The 25,176-nt window shown below is 47.4% G+C and overlaps 1 protein-coding gene across 1 annotated transcript; it reads left to right on the forward strand.

Annotated features, from left to right (window-relative positions):
• Positions 1–6,842: 6,842 nt before the first annotated feature.
• On the forward strand, positions 6,843–23,858 carry LOC147733014 (gamma-crystallin 2-like). Its single transcript, XM_086955562.1, has 3 exons — positions 6,843–6,854; positions 13,171–13,500; positions 22,831–23,858. The coding sequence occupies exons 1-3, from the start codon at positions 6,843–6,845 to the stop codon at positions 23,101–23,103; spliced, it is 615 nt and encodes a 204-aa protein (XP_086811688.1). The 3' UTR covers positions 23,104–23,858.
• Positions 23,859–25,176: the final 1,318 nt, after the last annotated feature.

The following is a 25,176-nucleotide window of genomic DNA, read 5'->3' on the forward strand; positions in this document are numbered from 1 at the left end:
CTGTATAGTCTAGTAATCAGCTTCTTCGGAGATTCGGTGTCTATGACATACACCAGTTCCGGGACTGCGGGGGGTTCCTCCATGTCAGGGCCCAGCAGTTCTAATAGGGCGCTACGGACCCGATGGTACTGAAAGCGTTGAAGTAATGTGGAGCTCTCCCTCCGATGCGAGATCTGTGCCCACGTCTTCACCTTTCCATGCACAAATAGGTCCCCCAAAGTGCGTGCACCTAGTTCGTGGAGGGCCCTATGGACACCCGGTTCCGCCAAGGTTGGTAGCCAAAGCGCCCATTGTATAGGCATGTTGGGAGCGTACATCAGCTCTTTGTTTTGCCTCTGCAAAATGGAATGCCATGCGTGATTGGTGGACAGTAGGGAGTCCAGCACGCCAACCCTGCGGTCTTTGGGGCCACAAATGGTAGCAGGAAGCGGAGTAGGGTCTGCGAACAGCCGTTCCAGGATCACGTGCGGAATGTCTTGGTTGCCATGAATCCAAGTGTGGAGGTGGGAGGCCTGCGCTATCCTGTAATAGCGTTCCAGGTCCGGGGCAGCTAATCCCCCCTGCTCATACAGTAATTGCAGTACCTTCCATTGCACCCTAGGTTGTTTCCCGGCCCACGCCAATCTCACCAGGAGTTTGTTTAGGGTTGCGAAGAAGGCTTTCGAGAGGATAATCAGAAGATTATTGAATAGGAATAGAAATCTCGGGAGAATGACCATTTTCATTAAGGCAACCCTTCCCATCAGAGACAACGGGAGCTTAATCCAGAGCTCAACGTCATCCACGAGTTTGCTGTATGCAACCCCGTAGTTTTCCCTCAGCATGACGTCTGGGTCCGTGTGAAGCATAATGCCCAGATATCTTATCGGCTCAGTGGACCATTGGAGCGGGTAGTCCATCTCGAAGGGGTCAGTGATTGGGGTCAGTGGGAAGGCGACTGATTTCGCCCGGTAACCTTCAGTCCGGAGAGTGCGCCGAACCTCACAACTTCCCTCAGTACCGACGCAAGATTATTGGCCGGGTCCCTGACATAAAGCAGGGTGTCGTCCGCATATGTGGAAATACCAATCTTGTAGGTGGGGTAGTTGATGGCTTCATACGAGTGGTATTCCCGAATCGCACACGCCAGTGGCTCCGCCACTAGGGTGTAGAGTAGCGGGGAAAGGGGGCACCCCTGTCTCGTGCCTCTGCTGATGGAGATCGGCTCCGAGACTGCATCACCCAATCTGACTCTAGCCGTGGGCTGGTGATAAAGGGCGCCCAGCAGTTGGAGGAAGAGCTCTCCCAGCCCCAGCTTCTGCAGTACCTTGCGCATGAAGGGCCACTCCACAGAGTCAAAGGCCTTCTCCATGTCAAGAAAGACCGCAATGGCTTTGGTGTCATGCCTAGTATGCTGCATGGCTCCCATGACCGTGCGAATATTGTAAGTGAGGTTCCTAGCCGGGATGAACCCGGCCTGCTCCGGGGCTACCAACTCAGGCGCCACCAGTGCCAGCCTGGTCGCCAGCACTTTTGCGTAGAGTTTAGCGTCCACATTAAGAAGGGACAATGGGCGGTATGAACCTGGCAGGTCGCTGGGCTTACCAGGTTTAAGTATAGTGACAATAAGTGCCTCCCGCATAGAGAGTGGCATAGAGCCGTTCTCGCAAATTTCGTCAAAGAGGGTGGAGAGGTGGGGGAGCAACTTATCTTTGTACGCCTTGTAAAAGGCCACCGTCAGACCATCTATCCCGGGGGCACTGTCCGCTCTCATGGTGGCTAACGCATCGGATATCTCCTCGCAGTGAATAGGGGACATCAGGAATTCCCTCTGCCAATTCTCAAGGAATGGCATCCTGATATAGCTGAGGTAGTTGTCAATTTGATCCTCCACCCCCGAGATTTTAGTGGTGTATAGCTCCTCATAGAATCTCCTGAATTCCGCCAGAATGTGTGCCTCCTCCGTAAGTGTCTCCCCTCCTGAGTTTCGCATTTCCGCGATCGTCTGTTTGCGCCTAGTGCCTTTCATGATCCTGGCAAGCAGTGCACCCGGGCGGTCACCCTCCCCATATGTGCGCGCTGTTGCATATTTTCCTAAATGACGTACCTCCCTGTCCGCCTCCTCGTGGAACTCTTTCAAAAGTTCTTGCAGGGTCTCATCCCCAGGCAGGTTCGGGTCAAGTAACTGGCGGCGTTCATAGTCTGCTATCTGCCCCTCCAGAAATTTCAGCCTGTTCCTAATTGCCTTCAGGACCCCGGAGTGCTTCGCCATGATCACCCCCCGCACGTACACCTTAAATGTCTCCCAAATCGTCCCGAAGCTGTCCACTGAGCCCAGATTGGTGGTAAAGAAATTGTCTATGTCCTCTCCCAGGTCAGCCCTGAAAGCCTCATCCAGCAACGAGTAAGGTGGAAAACGCCACGTGAACGGCGGGATTCTCTGCTGGGGAGTATGCAGCTCCAACAGCACCGGGGAGTGGTCCGACAGAGTGCGGGGAAGCACACTGCAGCCCCTGACCATGGAGAACAGGGAGTGTGAGGCCAGCCAGTAGTCAATCCTGGTGTGGATGTTGTGGTACGCTGAGTAGTGCGTGTACCCCCCCTTGGTGCTATGTCTTTCTCTCCATACATCTACCAGACCCAGCCTCAACATTTCTGCCTGCATGTGCTGCGCCGCCGCCGCCGGACGCCTGGCAGGGCCCGCAGACCTATCTAGATCAGGGCTAAAAGTAAAATTGAAGTCCCCACCCCAAACCATATTACCAGCGGACCATTCAGTACAATGTTCCGCAACCGTTGCATAAAAGTCAGGGGAGTCATAGTTCGGGCCATAGACATTCATGACCAGTAGGTTGTGGCCCTTGCCTGTGCACTTGCTCAACACAAATCTCCCCTCCGGGTCCGCCTTCACCAGGGCAAGGGATAACTTAGTTTTCGGGTTGACCCAGGTGAGGACCCCTCTAGCGTGTGTGGTGAAGCCTGCGTAAGTGGAGTGTCCCTGGAGCCCCCTGTGCGTTAGCATCTTGCTGGTGTTGGGCAGATGTGTTTCCTGCAGCAGCGCCAAGTCTATGTGGTGTCTCTGTAGGTAGTGCAGCACCTTGCGGAGTTTCCGGTAATCATTTAATCCCCTCACATTCCAGGTAATAGCCCTGAGGGACTCCGAATCACATAGTAAGTCTGCCTGTGTCGTGTTAGCCATTAACAGTGAAAGAGGACATCAATTGTAGTGTAGTGACGAGGGCCACCCCCCTCCGGGAGCGGCAGCAGCCCACCCACCCTGCAGAACATAACATTTTAGAGCACATGTCGGACCTTACCCCAAACCTCCCAAACATCCCCGAACTCAGAACCCCCGTTACCCCCCTCCGCCCACAGTCAACCAACCCCAACCTGGTGTGACCGAGATCCCTGCATTCACCCCCCCACCCGTCTTCAAACTTCCCCAAGCAGTCTCAAGAAGAGCCGCAAGCACTATAAGCGCCAGGGCAGAGGTAGCACACTCAATGTCCTAATCGACCACGGTCCGGTCGTTCCTTCTGCGCAATATCAATAGGCCGCCCCTACGCCAGCGCCCCCAATTGCTAGTGAGGCTTTAAGTGATGAGAGCAGTATCGTACCCGCCTTAACGGGCTTCCCCCCCCCCCCCCCCCCCCCGGATCGCACTGTCCCTTCTATGTGGCAGGGCCCCAGCAATACCACCCCGGATCAGGCTAACAGTGTCATGGAAAGCGCCGCCCTCCACCATAACACGTGTGGCTTGTGCAGATCTCACCCGCAATCTCATGTCCAGAAGTCCGCTCACTGCAGTGGTGCGCCCCGAGTGGGCTCCCCCCGGTCCAACAGACGAGGATTATCGCAGGGGCTAGATTAGCTGAGCCTCCAGAAGGTACCACTGCGCCCCCCCTCCTCACTAGTCCTGCTCATCCAGGTCTTCATTGCCAGTATGCTCCTCCGCAGGCGCCGTCCGGTCCCCTTGGTGCTCCTTGATCCATTGCTTCAGGGATTTTTGCAGTTCCTTGGGGTCAGTGAAAAAATGCGAGTGGCCCTGCCTGTTGATGCGCAGCCGCGCCGGGTACAACATGGCGTAGTCCAAGCCCAGGTCTCTGAGTTGCTGCTTGTAGGGGACGAATCGCCGTCTCTCCTCCTGTAACTTGGAGGTGAAATCAGGGTATAACGAAATGTTCATTCCCTCGTACTGCAAATTCCCCTTCTCTCTAGCGGCACGGAGGGCAGCGTCTCTGTCCCTGTAGTTGAGGAGTTTCGCTATTATCGGCCTAGGGTTCGCACCCAGAGGAGGCCTTGGTCCCAGGGTGCGGTGGGCTCGTTTCACTATAAACATGGGGGAGAAAGTATCGTCCCCCAATAAAGTTTTAAGTAGTTTCTCAACAAATAGTTCCATTTTCCCCGTTTGGGTCGACTCCGCCACACCCGTGACGCGTATGTTAGACCGCCTGGAGCGAGCTTCTAAATCTTCCGATTTTTCCTGTATCACCTGGAGCAGCCTTCCAAACTGCTTGCGATCAGCGTCCCATGTTGTCTGTGCCTCCTCCGCCTCCGTCAACCTGCGCTCTGCCATGTCCAGCCTCTCCGCATGCTTATCCACCCTCTCCGTCATTCGGTCCATCCGGTACGCCAGGGCGTCAATCTTGGTGCCAATGGCCGACATGCCCTCCTGTAGGCCCCTCTCCATCGTGTTGAGCATACCTTTAATTTCTGCGCACAGTGCGGTGCTCGGGTCTGCAGCTGCTCCCGGGGACTGGGCCGCCGGAGGCTCTGGCGCCTTCTGTCTCCTCTGATCAAACGAGAGTTTCGTTTGCGTCCTGTCGCCCTTGCCCATCGCTGCAGCGGATAGGGAGGCCAGTGTCCACAGGCCTTATAGTGCCAATGGTCCCCCAATGGGACGATGTGGGATCACTCCCCGTGCGCAGGCCGGCACTGGAGGCCGTCCGCCCAGTTCCCTGTCGCGTTCAGGCCTGCGTGCCCAGCGCTGCCACAGGCCAAGGTAGGCGCTCGCCTCTTTCTCTCCCCCACAGAGTGCCTCGGTACCAGGACGCCCCCAGTCAGATTAAGGGTGCAGGGCTCGTGTTGGGGGTCCTCTGTCCCAAAGCCGCCCGCCGCTCCTTAAGGCTCCCTTCGAGCGGTCGGGCTGCCGGGCAGGTCTCCCCGGCAGAATGAAATGGCGCCCGTGACAACGCAGGGCTCCACCGGCGCCACGTGTGCGCTCCCGGTGGGTCTGCTATGCCACCGGCGCTCGCTCAAGTCCTCCGAGCTCTTCAGGGTGTGCAGCTATCACAGCAGGGGTCCGCAGTGTGGTCGCGGTGTGCTGAAGGGGTCGCGGCTACTGCCGGTCACGGTTCACGCTCCTCAGCGGGACTTCCTCACCCAGGGGCCGCACGTCGGGTGACGCAACTCGCCCTCGCGTCCCAGGACAGAGCGGGGATCCCGGCCTGGTCCGCAACTCTCCGGTCGGTGGCGTCGCCGGGGGGACCCGTACACGCAACTCTTCCAAAGTCGCGTCGGAGGTCCGCGGGGGGTAGGGGAGGCAGCCCCGCCGGAATTCCACGATGTTCGCCGCTTTTAGAGGATAATTTACGAATAATCGGCAGCGCTAGCGCAGAGCTCCGCACTTAAGCGTCCACCATGAACGCCGGCTAGCTCCGCCCCCCCCCCAAGGCACATGGGTATGTTGGTGGGCTTTTCTTACCTGATTCCCTGTAGGAAGTGGATGTGAGAGTCGCCCGCACATTAGAAGATTCAACGGATATTGCTCTCGGAGCGCATGAGGGCATATGACTCTATTTGTCTTCAGTGTCAGTCTTGCCTGACGGCCAGAGTGACCCGCTTTGGAACTGGGGAACCAGATTTGAGTCTCCGCGTTGGCTCAACATCCTGTGATACTGGGCAAATCACTTAATCCTCCAGTGACTACCCAAAATGGATGTGTCCTTGTGTAATGTAACTGGTGCTCATGTAAAGCGCTCCAATACCTTCGGGTCGAGGTTGTGCTCTATTAAATCTGCAACAACAACAAAAAATCCACAAAGTGGTGACACTCCCAACTCAAAAAACCCTAAAACATCAACCCTGTCCTTGGTACTCATCTTCTGGCCAAGCAACACACTTATGGCTAACAGGCCCTCAAGCAAGACTGAGAGAGAGCTCCGCCTGTGAGTATGGGGTAGGTCTAGAGAGTGTGATGGGCAGACTTCGGAGCGGGGATGTGTGCGCCAATGGTGCCTGTTAGAGATAATGGTATAAATATCTTTTACGTTTTTCATTTTTAATTGTGTAGGGTCTTGCAGATACACATCGCTCCTTGGAAATAATACACATATTGATCCAAGCTTCTTTCCCAGTATGAGCGGAGCCTGTGGCTCTGAAGGTTAAACACAGATCTCTGCAACATGTGCTTAACCCTCTGATCTATTCTCTTCACTTTAAAACCTGTGACATGCAATATACCCATAGATCGCTCCGGCAGGCACATTCATCCACTGAGCAATCCCAGCGGGTCACACTGTCTCCATTGAAGAATACGCTGATGTGAGCTCCTCGTGGCAGGAATGGCCTTCGTGCCGGGCGCGCCTATGGCTACCACCGGACTGGGGGGGACAAAAGCGACGCGCCAGCGAGGCCGCGCGCCCCCTTCGCACAAAAGAGAGCCCCCTCCACGCATGCACGGCCTCCCATGTATGATGTGCTGAGCTGGCGCTAGCGCTGTCTACGGCTCCGGGTCATGTGCTGAGCCGACAGTTCCCAAAGACAGTATAAAGGCCCCAGGCCGGGCGCCTCCACTCCAGCAAGTGAGCCATTACCGACCCAGGCACCCCCGGCGCAGGCGCAAGCCCCTTCAGTGATACGTCATGGCTGGCAAGGTAAGTGGCTCTCTCAGGTTTCTGCAAACATTGGGTACTCGTTGCCGTTTCGCAAACTATTGTTATTTATTTTTTAACTGAATTTTGAATTGGCTGGGGTTTGAGCAGGCAGAATGGCTTCAAGCCAGCAGGGACATACTTATGACGTCAGAATACTACCCATCCAGATCGCAAAGGGACAGCATCGGTCATGCCAGGCTCTCCTTTGGAATGTTGACAGGCTTCCAGCAGACATTTTGTCCTCCTGCCTAGCACCGAAAGACAGACATGGCTGGAGATGAGTCAAATCAGTGACCTTCATGAATATTACACATACATATTTTTTTTAGGTATTGTTTTTGTACGGCTTAAGCACGATCAAAATTGAACTTTCCCAGCACACAAGACCCAGGAAGAGGAAAGAAGTGAATTGAATGTTTTGGACCTGAAATTTGAACTGAATCGGCCCAAATGTTTTGTAGAGACGTACTGTGAGGAAAGATCAAACGATTGGCAAGGGAGGTGAATCTTTAGAGTGGTACCCAAGAAAAAGTGCGCACAGTGCAGTCTGATTAAAAAAGCTTTGGCAAAGACAATACGTCTTGGCTCTACAAAGGGCTGCTATTGACTGACAATGCTTTTAATTATCATCTGTTTGCCAACTCATACAGCATGCGGCACACACATTCAAGCATTGTGATGCATACACATCTGGGTCCAGCATCAGGATGCGTGCATGCATGGTGACCAATTTTAAATGTACTGTTCAAAGGTTTAAAAACAGAAAGTGAAACACGAGTCTGCACCACAGCAGAAAAGGAAGTGAGCCTCCTGGTAGCTCCAGCTGTCAGCCCTTCATAATAAATAGATACATAAAAATATTTTTTAAAAGGTACACGCGAAGAGGAGCATTGGGGAGAAATGGAGGGGAGGAAAAAGAGAACATGTGGAGGAGGGCAGAGGAACAAACAGGGTGAACGAAAACAGATGAATTCTCATGGAGAAGTCGTGTCAAAATAAAAATAAAAAGACTCTTGTCAAGGTAGCAATGGAAGCACACAACTCATCTAATCAGAACAATGTCAGACCAAACTGTTCTTGAATGGGACAAACACAAGAATATATGCTGGAGTCAGTCTATCAAGAGCAGACAAACTGAGATAGTCAAGAAAGCCATCCAATCACAAGCAAGGGGTCGCCACGTATATGTTCTGTGTTACAAACACCAGGACTGCCACCAGGCAGTGAAGTTGTCTGTGGCAAAGACCAAAACATGAAGTACACCCGTGAGCAGCTCCCAGTCTCAGATCATAGCAGTGTCCTAAGGGAGCATGCCAGCATTTTGATAAGTTTTTTAAGTCTACCTCGAGATAAAGTGGTAGATGTAAGGATGGCCGAGTGGACACGCCCTGACAATTCAGTAACCTGAAATTGGCGCAGTACCAGAATATCAAGTTTGAAATATTGTGCTTCAAAATATAATATCTAGAATACAAACTACATAATATCATGAAAGCAGGTATGCAGAGATAAGTATAGATTAACAATATACTTTGCTGAATCTTCAAATTATGTTGATGTGGCGTCGAGTAGTAGTAAAGCAATATCTAGATACACATACTTACCTTCACGGTATTTAGTTATTTAATATTCTGGCTACAGTATTTTCGTAGCACATTACATTTGAACTCAATACTCTGCCATACAACCCTCCAAGATGCTTATTTATCAATGGTAATTGAGAGGTAAGTTCTGAAAGACCAGCTTTTAGAATGCGGGCCAGTGTTCTGGAGCGGTCAGTTGGATGGGTTCCATGGAGGCTGAGACAGTGTAGGAGACATATGATTAGATATTCTCATGCCCTGGCCTTCATGCCATGATACCCATCACGATTTAGAAAAGGGGGTGGTGATGAACAGAGTGTCTGAGTTAAACAGACCACTCTTACCCAGTCCAAAGATCAGGGCTTGATCCATCACCGTTATTTATCTCACTGCCCCATCCCAGCTCAGAACCTGGCTATATGCAAATCAGTCTGTCCCTGGCCCAGTGCATCATGGGAACAGGGCAGACTAAACTACCAAGCCAATTCTTCACCAGAAAGGAGACAAGCTACCGGGGACCGGTTTCTGGCATTTCAGCCTTCTTCGGCCCGGCTTGCTTGAATCCTGATGGAGCAGTGAGAAAGGGACTCATGTCTGAGTATACCCTGCCACACCTATAGTGGCCAAAAACGATTTAGAAAAGGGGGTGGTGATGAACAGAGTGTCTGAGTTAAACAGACCACTCTTACCCAGTCCAAAGATCAGGGCTTGATCCATCACCGTTATTTATCTCACTGCCCCATCCCAGCTCAGAACCTGGCTATATGCAAATCAGTCTGTCCCTGGCCCAGTGCATCATGGGAACAGGGCAGACTAAACTACCAAGCCAATTCTTCACCAGAAAGGAGACAAGCTACCGGGGACCGGTTTCTGGCATTTCAGCCTTCTTCGGCCCGGCTTGCTTGAATCCTGATGGAGCAGTGAGAAAGGGACTCATGTCTGAGTATACCCTGCCACACCTATAGTGGCCAAAAACGATTTAGAAAAGGGGGTGGTGATGAACAGAGTGTCTGAGTTAAACAGACCACTCTTACCCAGTCCAAAGATCAGGGCTTGATCCATCACCGTTATTTATCTCACTGCCCCATCCCAGCTCAGAACCTGGCTATATGCAAATCAGTCTGTCCCTGGCCCAGTGCATCATGGGAACAGGGCAGACTAAACTACCAAGCCAATTCTTCACCAGAAAGGAGACAAGCTACCGGGGACCGGTTTCTGGCATTTCAGCCTTCTTCGGCCCGGCTTGCTTGAATCCTGATGGAGCAGTGAGAAAGGGACTCATGTCTGAGTATACCCTGCCACACCTATAGTGGCCAAAAACGATTTAGAAAAGGGGGTGGTGATGAACAGAGTGTCTGAGTTAAACAGACCACTCTTACCCAGTCCAAAGATCAGGGCTTGATCCATCACCGTTATTTATCTCACTGCCCCATCCCAGCTCAGAACCTGGCTATATGCAAATCAGTCTGTCCCTGGCCCAGTGCATCATGGGAACAGGGCAGACTAAACTACCAAGCCAATTCTTCACCAGAAAGGAGACAAGCTACCGGGGACCGGTTTCTGGCATTTCAGCCTTCTTCGGCCCGGCTTGCTTGAATCCTGATGGAGCAGTGAGAAAGGGACTCATGTCTGAGTATACCCTGCCACACCTATAGTGGCCAAAAACGATTTAGAAAAGGGGGTGGTGATGAACAGAGTGTCTGAGTTAAACAGACCACTCTTACCCAGTCCAAAGATCAGGGCTTGATCCATCACCGTTATTTATCTCACTGCCCCATCCCAGCTCAGAACCTGGCTATATGCAAATCAGTCTGTCCCTGGCCCAGTGCATCATGGGAACAGGGCAGACTAAACTACCAAGCCAATTCTTCACCAGAAAGGAGACAAGCTACCGGGAACCGGTTTCTGGCATTTCAGCCTTCTTCGGCCCGGCTTGCTTGAATCCTGATGGAGCAGTGAGAAAGGGACTCATGTCTGAGTATACCCTGCCACACCTATAGTGGCCAAAAACGATTTAGAAAAGGGGGTGGTGACAGAGTGTCTGAGTTAAACAGACCACTCTTACCCAGTCCAAAGATCAGGGCTTGATCCATCACCGTTATTTATCTCACTGCCCCATCCCAGCTCAGAACCTGGCTATATGCAAATCAGTCTGTCCCTGGCCCAGTGCATCATGGGAACAGGGCAGACTAAACTACCAAGCCAATTCTTCACCAGAAAGGAGACAAGCTACCGGGGACCGGTTTCTGGCATTTCAGCCTTCTTCGGCCCGGCTTGCTTGAATCCTGATGGAGCAGTGAGAAAGGGACTCATGTCTGAGTATACCCTGCCACACCTATAGTGGCCAAAAACGATTTAGAAAAGGGGGTGGTGATGAACAGAGTGTCTGAGTTAAACAGACCACTCTTACCCAGTCCAAAGATCAGGGCTTGATCCATCACCGTTATTTATCTCACTGCCCCATCCCAGCTCAGAACCTGGCTATATGCAAATCAGTCTGTCCCTGGCCCAGTGCATCATGGGAACAGGGCAGACTAAACTACCAAGCCAATTCTTCACCAGAAAGGAGACAAGCTACCGGGGACCGGTTTCTGGCATTTGATACCCATCAGGCAAAAGAGGGGGTGATCAAGGGAACCAACCAAGCTGTCTGCTCTCCCTGACATTGGGCTGACCAACAGGCACAGAATAATCAGGGATACAGTCTTACCTGCTTGTGAGGTTTTAGGCATCATTTTACACTACTGAGGCAGCCATGAGGCCACATCACTCTCTGGGCACAGATGGGCTAACATAGACCCTGTTCAATTTACGACTGCGGGCCAATTCTGCTTCAAGACGAGGTCAGGTCCCACTGACACCAATTCACAACCTTCAAAAACTGTCTTTTTCAGAGCTGGGCTGACTGCTCAGCCGTCAAATAGCCCTGTTGCTTATAATATACATTGAGGGGGCTTGGATCTGCTTCTTTAAGCCACTGACTTTGTCCAACCAGCCTCTTGGACAAGCTCAGCCCAGTCAAGTACTCATCTCTCACTTAATGCTATTGGCTGTTTGGGTGTATCCTTCGACGTCCACTCGACTGCTTGCAGTGAAATGCAAAAGGGACTACTTTACAACAGTTGTCTTCTTTGCCCACTTCTGTTGGATCCTTCAAGTGTGTTTTCGATGTGTTCCTCTTCTCTGCTACAAATATTTGATAATACATTTGATCGCAATCTAATATGTATACTACTTGTTTTGCAATTTCTTTGTTCTTTGATACATCACCATATTTACATTTATTCAACCTTTATTCTTCTTGCTGCTGCTGCTGCCTGCACCACTGTTGGTGCTGGAGTTAATGCCAGCATTAATATCATGTATCTGGTACCAACAACTTTGCAACATATTCAATAAAAGAGGGAATATAACAACATCAAGAATATGAATTTTTGATTCTCCCTTTATTCTTTCTAGCCCCCATCTTCTCCTATTTCCTTCTGAACCTTCCCTACTTCCCACGTGCTTCTCGTTTTGTGTCTTGCCTTTCTTTAAAGAAATAATGCAGCACACATTACCATGTTAAACGCAGACTTATCGGCACTGTCAGTACATGGTTTATGTATGAGAAAAACTTCAACCGAAAAAATGCGTTTCGGCATCCACCAACAAAAATCCTTGCACTGTTTGCTTCCTAAGAGCAGGAAAGTTTGAGTCGGATGCCTGGCTCTGGCTCAGCTCGAGGTTCTCTTGGATCCTCGAGCCCAAACGAGGTGAGCCCTGTGTGGCTCCTGCCTCCCACCCACGCTCTAACCAAGTGCTAAATTTTTTAAATATTAAGGTCCAGATGTGCGACCATTAAGTTTAGCGAGTCGCAAATTGCCAAAATTGCGACTCGCTAAACTTAATGTACAACAGTGTCTCAGACACTGTTTGCAATTCCCAATCGGGTCGCAAATTGCATGCCTCATGAATATTAATGAGGCTGTTGCAATTTGCGACCCCCATTGGGAATGGCTCCCAATCACAGGGATGGTGGCCTGCTGGGGTCAGCAGACCACCATGTCTATGACTGCTTTTTAAATAAAGCAGTTTATTTTAATTCAGCCCAGTTTCCTTAAAGTAAAACGGGATGCATTTAAAAAAGAAAAATTGAACTTTGCAGTTTCATTTTTGAAGAGCAGGCAGTGGTCCCTGGGACCACTGCCTGCTCTTAAAAAATATTTGCGCACCCAATCACAAAGGGGAAGGGGTCTCCTGGGGACCCTTTCCCATTTGCGAGTGGCTTACCACCCTTCTGAGAAGGGTCATAAACTGCGAGTGTTTTGCGACCGCAATTGCGGTCGCAAAACAATCAGACATGGGTTATGGACTTGCTATTAGGCAGGGGCACTCTTGGCAAGCCCCTTCCTAATAGCGAGTCGCAAACCATATTTTGTGAGTCGCTAATTGGTTAGTGACTCGTAAAATCGGGTTAGTACATTGGGCAGACATTATTTGCGGTCGCAAAGGGGCCGAATTCTTCTTTGCGACTGCAAAAAAATGTTGTACATCTGCCCCTAAGTGTTAAGTTTTGTTTAGTTCCATGTTTTGTCTTCTTTTTTCTCATGTTGTCTTATTTTACTTCACTCTTATTGTTTTCTTGTTCAGCTTTCTCACTTGCCTTCCTCTTTAATTATCTGTGTTCTCTCTTTTTCAATCCTCCGTGTGATTCTTTGATACATTACTTTTCTTTATTATGCCCTATACAGTCTTTTGATTCTCTTTCTGTTCTCTATTGTTTTTTTTGCCACTCTTCCTCTCATGCCCTTTTAATGTTTTTCTTCTGTTTGTTTCAGATCACTTTCTATGAGGACAAAAACTTCAAGGGACGCTCCTATGAGTGCTCAGACGACTCACCCGACTTGTACACCCACTTTCTCCGATGTAACTCCATCCGGGTGGGGAACGGAAACTGGATGCTTTATGAGCGCCCTGGATTCATGGGGTACCAGTACTTTCTAAGAAAAGGGGAGTATCCCTGCTACCAGCATTGGATGGGGTTTAATGACAACATCAGGTCCTGCCGCATGATCCCATCTGTAAGTGTTTTTTCAACCACCTTCAACCAAATGATCTATCCTCTGTTATTAAAGTTCTTAGACCATGACAGATTCCATAGGAAGCGCTGTATAAAATTAGATAGTATTGTTTTAGGGAAATACCAAAGGAAAACAATGAAGGCCTCATTTAGCTAAATTGGAATAAATAAGGTCCAAGCCAAAATCATTACTTGTGCCTTGCTGAAACCAGGTTTTAGCACTCAAATCAGCATTCTACACAACAAATGAGCCGTGTTATCACAACTCATGCATTTGCTCTTGGCAACCTTCGATCCTCCTACTTGGATCTACATCGACAAATATCTCCTAGGGAGAAGCAGATCTATGGAGGCTCCATACAGACTTAGATCTCTTCCACCCCAGATGGACAACCTCATGATCAGAGCCATGTTGACCACATGGAACATGCTTGTACGCTTCTGGAAACTACCCATAGGCTACATGCCTCCACCACCATAAGGTATAGCAATGGCGTACAAAAATAGGGAGGAAGTCCATTGACTGGCAGCTATAGAAATCTGCAGGGATCAGAAGGGAGTATCAGGGCACGCTCAAAACCTTTCATGAACTGCAGTTTGAATGTATTCTTGTGTAATCCTCAAACCCCTAAATACAACTATCACATTACATCAGAGTAAATTGTGGGGGCAGTTGACCTCATTTTTAAGTCACCCGTCCGTCACTACTTGGAGACATGGGGAGCATAAAAAATGACTGGTCTCTCACCTTTACGCTGTTCAGATTGATGCTCTCTTCTTTACACCTACAAGAAAAGTTACTTAGGGGGCACTACAACGCGAGTATCCCACGGAAGACTAGGCGGCCCTCATACATATGCATGACATTCAGGTCTGCATGACAAAGTTGAAAGTTAGCTTCTTTAAGTGTCACAAAATGGCCATTGGATACAGAAATTCAACAGAGCAGGCCTCCTTTCTCATGATAACCTGTTGGGGATGCTGGAAGGGGAATTGTACCCTACTGCACAAACAATGGCTTTGTCCAGACCTAAAAAAACAAACAAAAAAAACATTTTAAGGAACAATAGACACCAACACTTCGTCCGCAAATGTAATCCAGCAAGAAATTAAAATACACACTTATGCATCAGTCTTTATTTGCATTGAGGCAGGGCTTGTACATCTATCTCCCCCGTACATTTAATCAACAAATAGCTGGCAGTCAAGCATGAAAATTCTGTAGTGAAAAATATAAGCTTCCAACTCATACTCACAAATGACAGCTTTGATCTTGGAAATAGCATCAGGAGTTACGGTGGCAGGGTCAGTCCAAAAAACCTAAACCCCAATTCATTCAGGCTTCTTTTTACATAGGGTGCTCATGCATTGCTAGAAAGTTTTGTGGGCTTAGTCATTTCAGCTGGTGCCTCCAAATAAGTCCTTTCATAGTAGTTTCTATTCAGATGGAATCAATACAACACTGGGGGAAGGGCAATTGTGGCTGAAATGGGGCAGATTCTAAGCTCCACATACAGTGGAATTAATGGAGTCCCAAAGTCAAGCTTCAACAGTGTTCTTAAAAAAGTATTCTCTGATACTTGAAAGCGTTTTCAAAAACTATATCCCCATAATTCAATGCTATATATAGCAGATGTCACTGCCTTCTGTTTGTAAATATCTCAAAATACTAGGAGAACTTAATTTTTTTTTTAAGAGGAAGGATGGCATTTGATACATGTTTCAAAGTGGTTGCAACCTTGTCAATTTGGTCGTTCCAGTTCAGTTCAAAATTGAAACGAATGCCCAGGTAGTCATAAGATATAAAAAATGTCACGTGTTAGCCGCAGACCAATGGTGACCCCTTTTGCAAACGTTGAGGAGTGCATAGCCGTGATTTTATTTAGCAACGGATTAATTCGGAGGTCTTTTTCTATGCAGAATTTCTAAAAATTTGAGGATTACATTTTTTGTCCTTGATAGAATTATTGCGTCATCTGTAAATAATAGAATAACGATCTTTTTTTGGTATAGTTTTGACGCACCAGGGGGCATATTAACAAGGAACAGGGAAAATTAACGCTAAGGGCGCTTAGCGTTAATTTTGTTAACGCCCGCTATCGCTGGATAATATCGCCTGGTTATCGCGTTATTACCAACGGTAACCGCCTAGGCGATAAAAAATCCAGTGATAGCGGCATTTTGGGAGGTTATTGCTGGTAAATCAGCGATAAAACAACAGGATAGGGATATCCTTGTTGATAGACCATGGTGGATTTAGCCATATAATCCACCTCCCATTGGATTACATGGCTAAGTCTGAAAATTAGCAGACGTAAAAAAGCAGCGTTAACCGTGGTTAGCGCTGCCTTTTTTGTCTCTAACATGGATAGAGTGAAGCTTGATAATAGGAGAAATGTTGCTTAGCGACATTTCTCCTATTGTTTGTGTTAATCACGATACATGACGATATGATAAATTAACACGCCTTTGAGCAATGGACTCTTCTTTGATTATTTAGATTAATTTACTGAGACAGCAGTTGTCTATACGCAGTGCTCCACTTAAGCTGTGGTTCTCCATAGCCTTCTTAAATTGTAATACGGCACAGGTGCAGAGGCAAAGAGACGCCCTAATTTGCATGGGGCCACGCCCCCATGCAAATGAGAGAACACCCTCTGATGATAGCGCTGGAGCTATATGTGCGCCAGCGCTATCTGTATTTTAGAAGGAGCTGCACAATTGTCTGCGGACCATTCTGTAATACTAAAGTGCTCTGGTGGTATGTGCGGCGGGCGTTTGGGCAACCTTATACCAAGTGCCCCGGGGATATGCGTGCATTTGTACCTGCCGTGTGGTTCCTTCTGTAATACAGATAGAGCTGGTGCACATGTAGTAAGTACTATCATTAGAGGCCATTCCCTCAATTGCATGTGGGCATGGCCCCAAGCAAATGAAGGAATCTCTTTGCCTCTGCGCCCATGTCATATTACAGATGCGGGCGCAGAGGCAACGAAGCTGTCAGGAGGCACTCAGTCAGTGCGCCCCCTGATGGCAGCCCTCTGAAGGTGGTGAAGGGGGTCCTATGGACACTCTAGACATCCCCTTGGAGGCAGGTGCAGTCACTCACAGCACCCATCTCAAAAGGGATCTCTCACCGATCTTAAAAATGCAGGCATGTTGCCACCTGCACAGCGAAACACGGAAGGCTGCTTCAAAGCTGTTCCATATTTCACTTGAATGTGCTGCACTCAGGGCAGTGCCAGTTTGCGGCTGCCTTGGGGGCGGCACGTTCAATATAATACGGCGCACGCTCCTTGTTTGCACAGGGCGCACCTTTTGGAAGATGCACCGGGCGCAAACAAGGAAAATGCACCGCATTGTGAAATACGGTCAGGTGTCAGGTAGGGCGGAAAGGGGAGAGGATATGGCTTAACGACCAGTGTTGCTGGCTTTGGAGCTGGGAAACTTCAATCTCGGCGTCGACTTAAAATCCTGTGATTCAGAACAAAGCACTTAATCTGCCCATGCCGCTCCAAAATAAAAAAATATATTTTTCCTTGTGGAATGTAACTGAGGCTCATATAAAGCGCTCCAATAGCTTCGAGTCGAGTTCGCGCTATATAAAACTCCCCCCCCCCCCCCCCCCCCCCCCTCCAAAAAAAAAGCCTATTTGGCTTTTGCCTCCTTTTGTGCCTCTACCAAAGTGTGTGAGTAAAAAGAAATTCATAATACATTCCTACCATCTAGCGGCCACGCTGAGAATAGCAATCATTTGTAATAAGCCTACTCTAATTTAGTTTCTCAGTTTTATTGGAGTTAGCTTGTCCAAACTGCGCCTGCCGCCTTCCTCCAAATCGATCAAAATTCATGGCAAAATGTAATTTAAAATATATTTGATAGAAATTGATTTACTAGCAGATTGTACCTGAAAGAAGAGCTTCCCCGTCTGGATTGTTTATACCCACATCATGTTCTATATTTAATACATTTTTCCCATAACTGTGCGTTTTCTAATAACAGCAGATTCTTCAAACACAGGCCAACACCCAACACTCTACAAGGGAGCACATCAGATAGAACTCCCAACATACATAAAACAGGACCCGAATAAGCAGTTAACCGGCGACTTAGACACCCAACAGGACGTCCTAGCGCCACTTGCCTAACACACACACTCGTCTGCCTTGCCTACTGCCAAAGGGTGGGCGAGTGAGCAAATTAAAAGGGAGAGCGGAAACAAGGGTCGGCTCTGGCTCTAAGATCCCACGCACGAGCCGAGCAAGGAAAATGTCTGTCACGTAGATGGATCAGCTGTTCTTAACCCTTTGACCAGGGTCGGATTGGGATCACAATTCGGCCCGGGAGCCTGCAAATAATGGCCCACATTCCCGGATCACGCCTATTCACGAAACAGCATTTGGCTAGTCCCATTGGGCTCATTTTTAGAGAAATGTTTGATAAATTGCGTATTCTATAGCTCATTGAGCCAGAAACATTGGTGAAAACTAGAAGCACTATATTTTGGCTGGGCGGGCGAAGTGCAATAAAGAGGCCCAAAGGCCACAACTCCTGATATGGCTATGTTTGCCACCTGACTTTTTTTTAACCAGCATTACCAGTATTGTAATGCCCTTGCCAGTACAAATATGAAGAAAATCACCTAAAGCAGATATTTTCTCCCTTGATTGATATGTACTTTAAAGTTTAAACAGTAAACATAATTTGAAAGCAGTTTAAAATGTGGTCTAAATCTTCTTTAATGATAGTTAAAACTAAATAAAGGAGGAAAAACCATGCTAAGAAGGAATACAGACTTTTTATGTTATTGAATAAAGAATCCACTCTCATTATTTAGTTCCAGCCTTTGCAGACTCTTAAATCATGAGTAGACAGAAGGTTATGTTTTTTTATTGTAGTCTGATATAGTGTAAACTCGGTCAAAGGGCAGCAATTATATGCGCACCAGTTACATTACAGAACATCAAATTAATTTTTATTTTAGACCCTGGGCAATTAAGTAATTTGCCCAGAATCACAGGATGCTGAGGTGAGGCTGGGACTCAAACCTATTTCCATAGTTCCATATTCGTCAGCTCTGACCTTAACATTACATGATCTCAATTTACGTCTCTGGGAAAGGTGCTTCACAGCGAGGTTTATGGAAACATACACCTCCACCCCATCCCACCCACCACGGCCTGAAGGACAATGGGGCCGAGGTGCCAATAACCGACCCTCAGCAGGGCCATTCACTTGCTCTCCCCAGCCCAGCCAACTGTAGTCTCAGGGCGATGGCCTGGCAGGGGAGGTGTAAAGAAAAGCACAGAGCTGCTGCTCCCGGGGAGCTGAGGTGATAATGGCCCACTGCAGGAGAGTGGGACATTGCTTTTGGGCATCTGTGCGGGCCCCACGGGAGTTCGAGATAAAGTCTGCAGAAGATATTGGCCTAGCGACGCTGCTGAAAGCAACCCTCTCAGAGCCTCCTTTCTTCGATGCTGCCCCCCATTACAGTGGCCTGGTGGGGAAGACAATAAGGCTCTGGGGCCGGTTGACAACACCGACCCACTGGTGACTCTTAGGCACTGACCCATCGGCCAATGCCCGACTGCCCGCCTTCCCAATCCGATGCTGCCTTTGACCTTCGTTGACACCCACTGAATCACTACTAGAAGCCAGGGTCCACCCAAAATAATTTCTATGATTTCCCCTTCAAACTAATACATAATAATACAGAAGCAACTGTACATCAAATACATGAATGATGAAATATTTTATGTAATTGACCAATAAAAAAAGTATCCAAATAATGAAATTTTAGTTTTGATTCGAAAGTTGGAGAGTTAAAAAGATTAGGGGCACTTTTACACCCCCGGAGCATCACTTTTGTGATGCTTCAGATGCACAGTGTGCCAGCTCATATTTACAAGGGCACGTAAAGCCACCCTGCATGGCTTTACATGCCCTTGTAAATATGGAGTAAGGTAATGCCTTATTCTGCGTGGAAAGGTTGTTCCATGGGTGTTTCTGTGTGTGTTCCTATACAACACCCATGGTTTTTGACTCTGCCCCAGATTTACAACATAGCGTAAATGTAGGGCAAAGTCAAAACTAACGCCTTACGAAGGCAGGCATAACGAGGAGAAATGTTTACATTTCTCATCATTTTTTCCACTTTCCACGCGTGCTGCATTCTGAAGCAGACATATAAATGAGGAAAACACGTCCTTTGATTGTTTTTGTGCAGGAAAGTGTCCCTTCCTGCACACAAAAAAATCATGCCTACTACACAGACACCATGGTGCAAGGGTGACTGCGTTGACACTCGGCTGCAGTTTGTGCACCAGCAGGAAGGCCAGGACTGCGCCATATCTGGTAAATACGGTGTATTCCTGCCCTTTCCTTTTGACATAGGGCAGCAGAGCTATGAGGCATGTGGCGCTGCCCTAAGACAAAATATTGTAAATAAGCCCCTGAGTTTTATTTTTTATAATACACAGTGATATGCAAGACTCCTGAATATCTTTTCTCCTTTTTGCCCCAAATGCTTGTTCTTTTTTGTCAGCATTTCCCAGTTACCGGTGCTGCCAATCGTCCATACTAGATTCATTTTCCTGCGCTTGTGCTGCGTTCTCAAATCAAGATAATAATACTAATTACATTTTTAGTTTCAAATTTCAAATTCCTTCGCACAGAACATTTTAAAGTTTTAGTTTTGCTTTATTATGCATATAAACCTACTTAATCTGCTAATATTATTTATTTTTTAGACAGTCGCGGACCCATGGAATAGTTGTGGTCCGGACTCCTGGACAGATCAAGTATCACTGATAGAGATTGTCCAACAACCAACATGTAAAAATGTGACAGTCTCTTCAAAATTCAGCAAGTTTACTTATTTAACATACGGAAGTGTCTCACCTTATTGCATTGACAGGCATAATTAAAAGTGATTAGTTTTAAACATGAACTCAGAAAGGTTCATGGCCTCTCCTGTGAAGACAAAGACATTAGCGAACCAAGAAGCAAGCCAGTTGTCAGGTGAGACCTACATGTGGCCTAGATTCTAATTATACATTGGGCAACATTGTCGTTTATTAAAGCAAACACAGGAGAGATATTTGCCCAGGATCACACCATTTGGTCAAGCAGAGAAGTGGGTATTAATTCCAGGTTTCACACTGTGCAATTCAGCAACTAGATGGGTGTCTCTTTCATCCTTCTGTCTTACGTCAAAGGTTCATGCTTTTTCGTAATTCTTGGTATATGCGGTTAGAGTGTGGGTGGCTGCCAGGAGCCAAATGAAAACTTGGCTTGTTTTGGGCTTGAGAGTCCAAGAGGACCTTGAGCTGAGCCAGAGACAGGCCTTTTGTTCAAATCTGGCTCGAGCTTTCAGTGGCTCGCCCAACTCTACTACAGACCAGGAAGTTGTACAGACAATTTGGGAGAGCCCTTTGGTCTCACTCTTATTATATGAAGAACATTCACCCACAGCTATGGAAGTAAACACATTCACTTCTCAGGAGAACATATCCATTTACATTACTGTTAGTGCAGTTTTGCAAGCCCAATCAGACTCTAGTTTGGAGTGGAAACCTCCTAACCTAGTGCTTTAAATGGGCTGGTGCTCACAGGTACTGAGTACCAGCACTTCTTATTTTTACCACTCTGAGTACCAGCACTTCTCTGCTGCCAAGGAGAGTACCGGTACTCATAAACGGTAGGCACCTTGGCTGTTAGTGCTGGTGACCTGTCTTGACAGCCAAGGCACTTCTGTTGCAGTGACTGGTGAGCTGAGCCCCCGCTGAACTATTCAGCGGGGGCTCATTTGCATAATGTCCGGTGTACCCCATCCTGCTGTGTTGCAAACACAGGATTGAGGCAGCTAAGTGATGGCGCCATTAAGAAATCCCAAGAAAGTAACGAGGTTAAATTGGCTTTAATCTTTCTTGATTCTTTTGCTTGAGTGTCTGCTTATGTTCGCCTGTGGGCGGTTTTGTGTGCGAGAAAAAAGTGAGAGGAAGGGGGGAGATTTGAGACACTCTTGGGAGGTTTATTAAAGGAAATATGTGGAATGCTTTGTGTGTGCACGTGTGTGTGTGCACGTGTGCGTGCGTGTGCGCAATCGAGAATATATAGTATTGTGCTAAGCAACACCAAATAACAGTATGGAAACTTCAAATATTATAAAACAAGGAAATGTTAAAACATCACCGCGCTTGGCCTTCGTTAGGAGTTTACCTATCTTGTTTATAGAAACACATTTCTCGTGTGTTTTGGAACATAGCTGCAACTAGTACAGAAGTCAACATGTAACAGTCTGTCTTGCTCTTAGTCCAGCCCCTAGCCCCGCCCATTCGTCCCATTTAAATGAGTACCTGCACTATTTTTTCCCCATTTAAAGCACTGTCCTAACCGCTTGAAAGTGACCCCCAGATTTCAGACAGTGCTGCCTGATTCCATACCAGTTGTAGATTGTGGTCTATCGCCAGTGACATTATGCAGCAGGGAATGACCAAATAATGTGGAAGGGTTAACTAAATAACGCAGCAAGAAGAAAACAAGTTATGCAGTGTAGTGTGGCACATTTAGTGACAATATTCCTTCACTATTTTAATGTTTTTACACATGCTAACACTGCATGGGTAAAGGTTTCACCTCATTTGTATACATTTTTAAGTACAGCAACTAAAAGGCAACCAATAACTGTGTGGCAAAATGCTTGTCACAGGTTGGCAAGATAGGTGGCAGTGTTTTTAGTAACTTTTGAACTGTTTGAGCTAGACTCCATTGTTTTTTGTTAAAATCTGTAAATTATGCAGAAAATGGGCTGATTATGTGGCAAGAGTGGCAAACCCATAATGATGTGGAAAACGATGCAACCACAGTATTGCATAATTCCAGTGCCCATTTCTATACAAATACCAATAACATAAACAATGTTTTATTATGACTTCCAAATATAGGGCCCGATTCACAGAACTAACTTAAGACAAAATCCTAAACTTACTACTTTTGGTATTCACAGAAGCTAGGATGTTGTTTTAAGTTTGTCTTAAGACAGATTTAAGACAGATTTAAGACAGAATCCTAACTTAAGTCTTTCTTAAGTCTGTCTTAAGTCTGTCTTAAGACAAATTTAAGACAAAATTCTAACTTCTGTGAATACCAAAAGTAGTAAGTTTAGGATTTTGTCTTAAGTTAGTTCTGTGAATCGGGCCCATAGTAATTTATTTCTTTTTTCTCACAGACTGAGGTCTTATTTATCTTACATGATTGAATTCATTCTATGCACCAGCCAGTATCAATAATTCCCTTATCTCTGTCGCCTTTGCTTCATTTCTTCTTCCAGCACGAAGGACCCCACAAGCTGAAACTCTACGAGAACTTCGACTTCCTGGGCCGCGAAATGGAGCTGCAAGAGGACTGCCCCTCGCTGTACGAGCGCTTCCAGCCCCGGGGAGTCCACTCTTGTGGCCAAGTCGAGGGCTTCTGGGTCTTCTACGAGCACCCTCTCTATCGAGGAAGGCAGTATCTACTGTGGCCGGGCCAGTACAGGCGTCACAGTGACTGGGGAGCCAGGGATGGAAGGGTGAGCTCCATTCGACGTGTCACAGACATCTGATAAAAGAGACATCTTCTAATAAGCACCCTCATCTGAGCACTCTATATCTGAGCCACCATATTCTGCACACCGAAGGGAGCATTCTATTCTGAGCACTCCATTTTGAACACCCTATGAGGACGTGGGCACCCCATTTTCATCACCCAATATGGCATGCACTTCCTAGTACCAGCATAAACGTGCACTTTGTTCTGGGGACCCTCAATCCATCCTGAACACGCTACCACCAGTGCTTTATTTGAGCCCGTAGTTGCAGGTGGGGCCCACCAGCACTCTTTTTTGGGGGCCAGATCCTGTTTTCCATCATTAGACATTGACCCAGTACAAAAGATAGAAAGGCAGAAAAGGGGGGAGGAAGATAAGGACGGAATCACAGTGATAAAGGGGAGAAGATGGATGGAAATGAACCTGCAAGAGTGAAATACCGGGTAAGGGAGGGTATGGTGCTGGATGAAAGAGGCACAAGGTGGAATCAAGACTAACAACCCTTGAAATGTGGCAGCGTCAACATTCAGCAGTAGAGGCTGTGGAGCTCTGAGAAAAAGTTTGGGCACCGGCACTTATTACTTTACAAATTAAGCACTGGCTACAGCAATCCCAGTTTGTGGAGCCTACAACCTGGGGCCCGGTTCAGAACTGGATCAAAGGGTTTCCTGTTGGAATAAGAATCACCCAGCATAAGAAGTGGCATTCCAGGAACAATCTAGGTCTTCATTTTGCCCCTATCCTTTCAATAAAAGCAATCTTTCAGAGCATCTTGTTGCATTTCAATAGTCTCATTACATGCACTTTCTACTATACAGGCACACACATCCTTTACTTAATCAGAATATATATTGCAAGAGAAAGTGAATGTTTAATTCGACAGAGGCGTACATCTGGGCGTTGCATGCTGTGAGAGGAGTTATAGTTTGTAGATATATAAGCGCTTCTTATCATCTGTGATGGTATCCAGGCGCTGTCCATGGGCACAGGGAGATTAAGTAATTTGCCCAGAATCACAGAATGTTGCACCAACTCAGAGACTCGAACCCGGATACCCAGCTCCCAAGTCGGCAGCTCTGGCCACTGTGCCATATCATCTGCCTAAGGAGTGAGGATTGGGGTCGCTGAGAGCTGTGTGAGAGCACTTTTGACACTACTGAGGCTTTCAGGGCAGTGCTGGAAATGATGTTTTGTGGGAGCCTAGTACCAATTCCCAGCAACATGGATTGAATAGGACTGAAAGGATGTCTATTAAATAACTTAATAGAGTGCAGAATTGGTGAGTGCCGATTGGCTAAGAGTGTGTGGTGTAGCCTGGGTGAAGGTGGTTGGCCTGCGAGAGATCCTGTTCAGTTGGGTACCTCTTGACAGAAAAGGTGTAACCAAAAAAGGCTCTGATAATTAATAAGCCAGAATGGGGTGATGTATTATTTTGTAATCCATTATGGCATTTATGTAGCGCTCATATCTCGTTGTGAGATGCCGAAGCACACTTTAGGTGGCTTGCTACGCCATAGGAAGTGCATGGTTGGCAGTGTTGTATTTGTTGTGATACTATGGGGAGAAGCATTTTGTTTTTTTGCTTGAGTGATCAGAGAGTTGCTACTAACTTGCCTTTTTTTATTGTGCTTGTTAATTAAAAATACCCTGTGATGTGGTAATTACCAGGTGTGGTAATTGTCTCATCTTTTGAATTTACACTCGAAAAATGAGGAATTGCATGCACAAATAATTGCTTATTGCATATATTTGTGCATGTATCTGGTTTATTTTCTTCCCATGTCTTAGACTTGTCAACATTTACCTGGGGAAAATTGCAGATGGAGTGTGGGTTCGCCATGAACTTGTAATCAGGGACCTAGAGCCTTCTGAACCCACCTCCAGAGGACACCAGGCTTTCCCAGGAGGTATTCTAGAGAGTGACAGTGTGTGCACTTGGTGTGATCTGCTCTTTCCGTTAGAATTAGGTAGGCCATGACAAGCCAAGTCCTGATCAAGAGAGGGAAAGCTGAAGACAAAATGAACAAGATACAGCAGGCTAGTGGAACAAGTCAACCCCGAAAGTGGAGCAATGAGCTAGCTTGTTGG

This window comes from Lissotriton vulgaris, chromosome 2_1 (genome assembly GCF_964263255.1).
Source record: "Lissotriton vulgaris chromosome 2_1, aLisVul1.2, whole genome shotgun sequence".
NCBI lineage: Eukaryota > Metazoa > Chordata > Amphibia > Caudata > Salamandridae > Lissotriton > Lissotriton vulgaris.